The 8,104-nt window shown below is 41.7% G+C and overlaps 2 protein-coding genes across 2 annotated transcripts in view; one reads left to right on the top strand and one right to left on the bottom strand. All coding sequences in view use genetic code 11, as the record gives it.

Moving 5' to 3' along the window:
• Positions 1 to 2,590: 2,590 nt before the first annotated feature.
• EGR_07210 (hypothetical protein) lies at positions 2,591 to 3,064 on the top strand (the record flags this gene model as incomplete). The annotated part of the gene is made up of 2 exons (XM_024496459.1): positions 2,591 to 2,788; positions 2,972 to 3,064. 2 exons carry the CDS (start codon positions 2,591 to 2,593, stop codon positions 3,062 to 3,064), a joined length of 291 nt encoding a protein of 96 aa, XP_024349136.1.
• A 525-nt stretch (positions 3,065 to 3,589) lies between these two features.
• The window catches only part of EGR_07209 (hypothetical protein), a gene marked incomplete at both ends in the record, with an annotated part of 7,463 nt that continues 2,948 nt past the window's right edge, over positions 3,590 to 8,104 (bottom strand). Inside the window, 2 exons of the mRNA XM_024496458.1 lie at positions 3,590 to 3,687; positions 6,738 to 6,829. Of these exons, the coding sequence (XP_024349135.1) occupies positions 3,590 to 3,687; positions 6,738 to 6,829 (190 nt within the window). The remainder of the gene's footprint in view (positions 3,688 to 6,737; positions 6,830 to 8,104) is intronic.

Below are 8,104 nucleotides of genomic sequence, written 5' to 3'. Positions count from 1 at the left end.
AAAATAACAAAAAAATGCGAAACTACCATTAGGAAGTAGGCATGCTCTGCAACGACATTAAAGGCGGTTTAAGCAATTTTCGGGAGCACTTCACCACTAGTGAGAGGAGACATTGACAGAGATGTTGGCGTAGCGATTACTCTTTACTGAGATTGTGGATTTTAGGGTTAAGACGTGCCCTCAAATCCGCCAGTCTGCTGAGGCAGCTCAGGCTGTGAAGGCTTGATGTATGGCTAGACGATTAAAGTACTTCCACAAGCCAGACAGCAACCACGTACGCATTAATCAACTTTGTCTGTGTATGTGCACCGAATCGCTCCCGCTATCTCTCTAAAAGACAACGCGAAAGGCTTTAACCGACAAAAACGGATTAAATTATTTAAGTAGTATATTTTCTCCAAGTAATGTGGACCTAAAATTTCGATAAATATGAAAGAAAAGCTATAGTCTAATCGTAATTACTTTTTTACCCCAAATTATTTAGCTAAATCCTACATGCAACCTCAATCTGAGAACATGAAGGAATGTACTACTTAAATGACTTAGTCCGTGTTCGTCGATTGAAATCCTTCATAATTAGGCCCGAAAAGTGTTTTGCTGCTTGGACGCATGAATAAGTAAGGTCATAAAAGTATGGAGCACCTTTCCGTAGTACCAATTTGGCAGTGAAAGTTGTAAATATGCCAGGGTAGTCTGAACCGCTTGTCCGCACAAGTGAGAATCGGTGATCAAAGGCTGGGGGGAATTTATGCGACTACGGAGTTTGCCAAAATATTCTGTTCACCTATTAAGACAGCTCGATTGGCTGTAGTTTTTTTGGGTTGTTTTTGCAGACTTGAATTATGTGAGGGCTTTAAATTATGCAGAACGGACCATAACAATTGGTTTGTGCAAAAGTAGGCTTGACAATGCGTCCAGCGAGTACGGTTGTATGGTTTAGGTAGGGTGAGAGGCTGAGGATTTTTGGGAGCAAATTAAGTCTTCGGTAAGGGTTAGGCACTTCTTAGTCTAAGTTATAGCTTTGGGGTGGGTCTCAAGTCAAGTGGGTGTCGCTCTTCATTTTGAGCCGGTGCGTTAGCTGTTCTTGAAGAATGATCCAAAAAGGGCAATCTTCTCTTAAAACCGAGAGATAAACGTGAATTTAGTGGGTCAGTTTGACCTGGAAGGCATTATTATGTGTTTGTAGAAAAAAAAGTTGGCAGAAATGGATCCAATCCTAGCACCACCACCAACAGCAGCAACAACAACTGACATATGCTGCCGATGCTAATCGGAGTTAAAAATGAAGCCTAGTTTAGTAAATAAACCTCCTTCTACCAATTAACACTTGACGCGAATCAAAATGTGCAAGAAATAATTAATTTGGACAATTAGGTGGCATTTTAATTAATCGAGATTTGCGATATGGAGTGAGGTGGAGAAGAAAAAATCTTGGAGCCGCAATATGGTGGTGTCTTCCTCAACAAAAATCATTCATGGTAAGTTTTGGGCCTAAAGTATTTCTTATAAGCTTAAACCGGAAATGCACTCCTCATTGTGAAAGTAAAGGGGAACTGTGTCATCAGCATAAACGAGGAGTTCTCAAGAAATAAAACATCTTTATCAGTTTTATAACATTCGTAGACTGCTAAAGAGGCTTGTAATCGCAGAAAATACTTCCACTTCGATCGTCTGGGCGTTCTCATTCTCACGTCTAACTCCCAAAAATTTCAGAAAGTTTCGAGTCTGGTACTGTTATTATGAACAGACAGAGTTTAAAAGCGCTACTAACCACTTGCAGCCTATAAAAAGACCGTAAGTGCGCGAGAATGGGATCGCATCAAATCTCCATCCTCTCCCTGCCCAGACGTTGCGCACTTTTAGACTGCCCATAACCTTCTAGCAACAGCTCAAGCCTTCAGGAAACCGTACTTAACCTCAAAAGTGAAAAATACTTTAGCGACTTCAATCACAAGCCCCAATGTCTAGTAAAATCAGTCAACGACTAATCGAGCGTTAATTTACATGTAAATAAGGAAAGTCAGTTAGTAGTTCATATAAACAAACATACCGTAAGTTTCCTAAGATCAATGCTGCAATCCTAAATGCCAATATTAAGTATATATGTATACATATATGCATTGTTCAAAAGCGTTCAACTTAGTATGTGTCAAACACCTATTTTTAAGACATTAGGAGCATTTTAAACATTCTTTTTCCATAAATGGTACATGTACTTCTCACTTTACCTTTAAACTTAAATTATTTTGGTTTGTTTGGCAAAAGATTGCTTTGTAGTCCAGCTGCTAAGCCAGTCCGGAAATCCGCGCTTATATTCGGCGTTACACGTGAAATAATACTAAACCTATGAACCTTCTTGCACTATAAAATTGGTTTCAAAGTGTTAGTTCTGCCTTATTTTAGAGCAAAATTCCTTTTGCTAGTAGAAGTAACATTAATTTTGTCGTCGCGTCCCCATTGGCTTTGCCCAGTGGCGTTGATGGCGCTTCGCAAGTTCCCAATCCAACTTGGCGGTAAAAACCTCTTACTCCTCCGTTACTCCTTTTTCTTCCTGATATTTGCTCTACGATGAGAAGTTTTTGACACAAATATGATTGTGCCACCTTACATTATCCATCTAGCTCTTTCTGAGCATAGACAGTTCGGTCTTCACTGGCAGCGTGGTGTATGCGACCTCAAAGAAGCAGCAAAGAATACGCAAAATTTTTTTTACAAAATGACAGCAGACCGTAAAGTAAATAATTCAATGGATGAAATAAAGGCAGTGAGATTATCATATGACGAGAAAGTAAGTCGGCTATTCCACTAATCCGTCAAAATTACCTTGAAAGACCAAATGTGTATCGCTTTACACACATCTTGGAACCTCTACTCCTTTTTTTTGCAAAAAGGAGTGAGTAGAAATGCGAATTTTCCCGGCGCAGCCTAACTTCTACTTAACTCTCAAATTTGTAACCCTGTAAATTTCCAGGTGCTATCTCCAGGTCCAGATCTCTGCAAATTGTCCCTCACTGGTGCAAAATGGACAATCCGTAAAAGACAGATATTGGAAAGGCAAAATTAGACTAAAACGTCCTGGCGACGCACAACTTGCTCTAAGTAATTCATTCTCCCTCAATTTTTATTTTGCATTGTAGTGAATAACAAATTAGTTTTTCCTTACAGCACCCAGCATCAAGAATACACGGATGGACACAGTCCTTTCCATCTGTGGTGCATAATCAAAATCGTAGAATTTTAGGACCGCTTATCCATTGGATAGATGGCATTCTTTTTCCTCAGAGGTGTTGATGTCTTGGCGTGATGGATGAAGGGGAGCGCATGACGTCTAACTGGAGGCAGGTAAGCTTTTCTGCACTATTTGCCAAGGAAATGCCAACTTTGGAGCGTATTAAATTCTTTCCACTGCTATTTATATGTATCAAGCACACTAAGACCTTCATAGATGGGCAAAAAATGCCCTTTAAAGGCGGGTTTTCTGGCGTAGCTTTAGCAGACGAATTTATGTTGGTCTAGTGAATCATCCACCGGAAGTTAGATTGCCTAGAGTGTGGACGCATAGGTGTTACTACCTTCTGATAGATGGGCATCACAGCTTGTCGATTTGACCAGCAAAATAAGACCATTTTTTGAAACAAGTCATGTAACATGTAATATGAAAAGAAAACTTTGAAATTGCAACAAAAACTATTTTGAAAAGCCTAATTAACCAACTGGTGCTTATAAAGAGGAGAGAGCGGTCTCAACAGTGCCCTGAAGTGGAAATTTTCTAAAGACAGTCACTTAGGTAAGGAGTTAGTGGTGTATTCTTAGGCAGAACTAGCCTAAGAGTCGTCGAGAGAAGAAAAAAAGAAAGAATAAGATGGGTAGTACTTTTAAGTGGCCAACTTCAAAAAGTTGGATGACAGGTGGGTGGGATTATCGGAGGCGCACACGCTCGAAGTGGTGGATAGCCGGTTGAACTCATGGTCAGGTTCGTGGCAGCACACTTATCTGATTAAATGCGTCCACCACCTCAACTACTACTTCCACCCCGCTGGCACACCTGACACTACTTCTGTCCTTTCGGGCAAAGTTGTTATCGTCTCGATGTTGTCCTCCTCCCCTCCTCCTTCACCTACTCCTTTGACTTCTCATTCTCCTTCGTCTTTTCTCTGGACCCTCTCTCTTCTTTCTCTCCTTCATCAATGCTATAATCTCCATTACGATGGTAAAAACGCTTCATTGCTTGTGAAGAGGGGGAAGGGGGAGAGAAATGCTTGCACTCATCTGCGTCTTTGATTTAGTTTGCAGCGGCACTATCAGTCGTGGTGCTATGCGAGTGCTGCTTATTCCCGATGAAGTGCCTATGGCGTGTGCTTTGACAATGGCAGTGATTGGGATGGAATATATCGGCAGACCTGCATATGTGCTTTGATAGACATGATGACTTGTGTAGACTGGTGAGAAGGGGACAAGTAACTGAGAGAACACAAACTGAGTCACGAGAAACAGCATCCAGAATGCTGCGATGGTGAATTGTCTCAGGGCATTCTACCACGGAATCGTGAAGCCGATGAAGCTTGGAGTGAAGTTGGGGAAGAACCTTGTTATTTTAAATAAGTAGAGGTGTTGATGACGTCTTGTACCGTCTAGGAGGCACACTAGTTCACTTCTACTTCTGATAGGGGGTTTTGCAAATGGAACTACCGTGGTGGCGCACTCAGAGCGAAAGCAAACTCTCGACAAGTAGGGTCAACCGGATTTTGGGAAAATAGTGACTTCTGAGTCCTCATTTGCGAAGTTAAAACAAAATTTTGCCTCAAGCAGATATTCTCCCGAAATCTAAACAAATTTAACAGACTCAAACGCAAAAATCTTGCCCATAGGAAGCAGTTGCTTCGGAGTAGATTTAAAGTTCTTTTTTGGGGTAGGAGTATGTCCGAATTTGATCACTTCATTACCGATTAAGTTCACAGGGAGTAGGTCCCACCGAAATCAAAATCAACGCACCGAACACAATTTTCTTATTGCTAAAAAACTTGTCTCAGCCAAAGAAATAAGATAAAATGACTGTTTTACCCCTTTTGTCTTAAAATAAAAGCTAATAACTTCATGGAAAAAAGAGCGCTTGTCAAACCGGTGCACTTCATGACACCGGAAATTAACCTAATTGCCACGCTCCTCTAATAATTTTTGATACTTTTTGGATAAGCTGATGTAATGAACGTGGTCGAAGCATGGTAGAATATGTCGGGTGCACAAAATACCCTCAAATCCCTAACAGTCTACGTCTACTTTGTTATTCTAATTTAAATCAGTTCAAAAAGTAACCGAACTGGTTAGTTGAGACAACCGGTGGCTGCGAATTTCACCCCATCCAGCTACCCCAGCCTTGGCTGCGGCATTTTTATCTCAGGCTACTTCCTCAATGCTCGTGAAAAGTTGGGATTTTGTGCTTGAAGGGATAAGGATGGAGGGGAGGAATAACGATGAGGTGGTGCACCCTCCCCACGCTCTCTGCACTCCTCAACTGCGGTATTAAGTCTTCTCTTGCTTCAAGTGACTGCCTCCTCTTGGACATCTTCCAGTCCTATTTGTGACTGTTTAGCTTTCAAAATTAAACATGCTCATTTCCAATCCACAAAACACACGCTTTTAATAGCCAGTGAACCTGTTGAATTCATCCTCACCACATGACAGTCAGTCACTAAGTCAGTCGGTCCATGACTTCTCTAAAACCGGTGCTCTTCACTACTTGACGTGAAGAAGGGAAGGGGTAGATGCCAACTTCACGTTGACATCTGTCCCATCTCTCGTGAATGAGACTATTTGATAACGTAGCTTAAGCCGAGTTAAATTCGCTCAGGAGAAGAAAAATGCAATAAGGTTATATGAAAGATCTCAACGTACCGATTTGCAGAAATGAGTAGTACAAATGCCATTTAGTGGATTCACTGAGTCTCTGCTTTACAAAAGGTGGACAAGTTGAGATCTTTCCTCCGCTTTCCACTGACTATTGTATCGAAATGTCAGGCCACGCCAAAAGCAATAAAATGTTCATTTTTCAGCGTCTGAGAAATCAACTACCAGAGTTAATAACTCAGACACTTCAATTTTACTCGCGGTGAGTAAAATTTGCTTTGAAAGTCGTCCATGAAACTATTATTTGTTCAACCAGATAACAACGGGATATTTCATGACATCCTTTTGATTCTCACAGGCCGCCTGACTGTAAAATATTACCTCGGAAGTAATTGAAGGGCGATTTTGAAATGAGCTTTCATGTGGCAAGTAGACTGATCGGAGCAACCTCGTGACAATGGAGACGTCATCGGCCTCCGATGACGACTAGAAGGCGAAGGCGGAGGTGATAAGCTCCGAATTTTTCCTATAAGACTGATTAATTGTCAAATCCCAACATTGTGCAGTATGAATTGGCCTTCTCTAGATACTCTTCCCGACTCGGCGGGTCTCAAACTGGGGATGAGGAGGGGGGGAACAATGAAAATTCTTTGCCCAAATCCTGACTATTCTTCCTGTCACTAATTAGTAATATTTGTTCTTATTTTTTAACTAGATTTTTTTCTGGTTAAAGTTGTCAACACTATGATAAGATGTCAGAATGAGGAGCTCTTGCCTGGCGTTTTAAGACGAAAGTCCGAAGTGAGGTGAAGTGAGGCGAAGTGGAGTGAAGTGCGCTCAAAAATTGGCAAATGTCAAATGCAAATCTGTGTCATCGCGTCAGTCAGCATTACCCTCTCCATATTCATTTTGTGCATAAAACATTTCTAAATTTGTACTCTGTTCTTTGTTGAGGAGACAAAAAAGCCTCAAATTTGCCCACAATCTGTGGATTTTGTGATTGTCTGAAAATTGGCACGATCAAGTGGCAAGAACAAAAAAGCATCGTTAGACTTTTTCATTGCCTCAGATAAAATTTTGAGCACGTTTGGACACAAATTTGAGATGTAATGAAGTTGATTTAATTTACTCCCCTGTGGACCTCTCTCAAGCCGCGTGGTGTTCCTGTCTCGTCCCCGCCTTCTCGCAGCCGTTTTCGGGGCACCAAGACGCATTAAACGCGACACCATTAGACAATTAGCCACAAACTTTGCAATTTTTTAATGAACTTCCTTACTGGTTTCTTCATTTATCTTCTTTGTAACTGGAATTACATGGAAGGCTTGCAAATTAATTCGCCCTCGGCGTTGATGTGCGCAGTTGACTCTTTTAAGGGGATTTCTTTAATGCATTTACCTGGAGGGTTTCGAGGTTTGTAGATCTCACAGTTGTTTAACTCTCGATTTTGGTAACGAGCCACTGAATGGGCTCCGCCATTGTACATGCGCCTGGCAACCTAGCCTTCGGACCATGACAGTAGATTTCAAGCCCTACTGCACGTCAACAATCCACAATCTGCCCCAGTTTTATGTCTTCCGTCATCTCCAGGGAAGTCTTGGAGCGCTCATCAACTATTTAACTATTAGCATTAACTATCTCGTAGGAGACTGGAGCCAAGTCTGAGGTAGAGAACAAAGGGGGCGACACAATCAAAGTGGTCAACCGTCTGGACATTTGAAGGTCGGCAAGTCAAGTTGAGACTATTTTATCCCCAGCACTCCTCATAAAACTGGATGTTACTGCGATACTTATCCCTACAAAATGGTAAAAACAGCCGTGTCTTTTCACTCGTGTTAGTAATTGGGAGGTAGGTTGTACCTGGATGCATCCAGCCACTGCTAATCAAGGTGACAGGCAGCTGTGCCTGCATGTAAATTTTGCATAAAAGAAAACTTTAGCCACTGTAACTTTTCACGGACTGCCGCCCACGCCTCTCAGTGACACCTCTGAAACCTAGTTCGTGGGAAGTTTAGCTAACTCGCGCAACAAATGACCCTGACCTGTTAAAGATCATAAGCCCTTTTGAATGGCCATCGTCCGCTAGACATAGATATGCCATTCCGCTTTTAACCAGCACCGACTTTTGAGTAGTCAAGGTAAGTCAAAAGTTTCTGCATCATCTTGATGCAGCCGATACAATTGGATGCACCACTTTACTTGCAAATTACATCAGGCACCAGAGGGTAGTGACGAAGATTTTCCTGGGATGGTCCAGTTGTAA

Source organism: Echinococcus granulosus, assembly GCF_000524195.1.
Source record: "Echinococcus granulosus chromosome Unknown EG_S00072, whole genome shotgun sequence".
NCBI classification, from domain to species: Eukaryota; Metazoa; Platyhelminthes; class Cestoda; order Cyclophyllidea; family Taeniidae; genus Echinococcus; species Echinococcus granulosus.
This window is presented reverse-complemented; position numbering and strand designations above follow the sequence as displayed.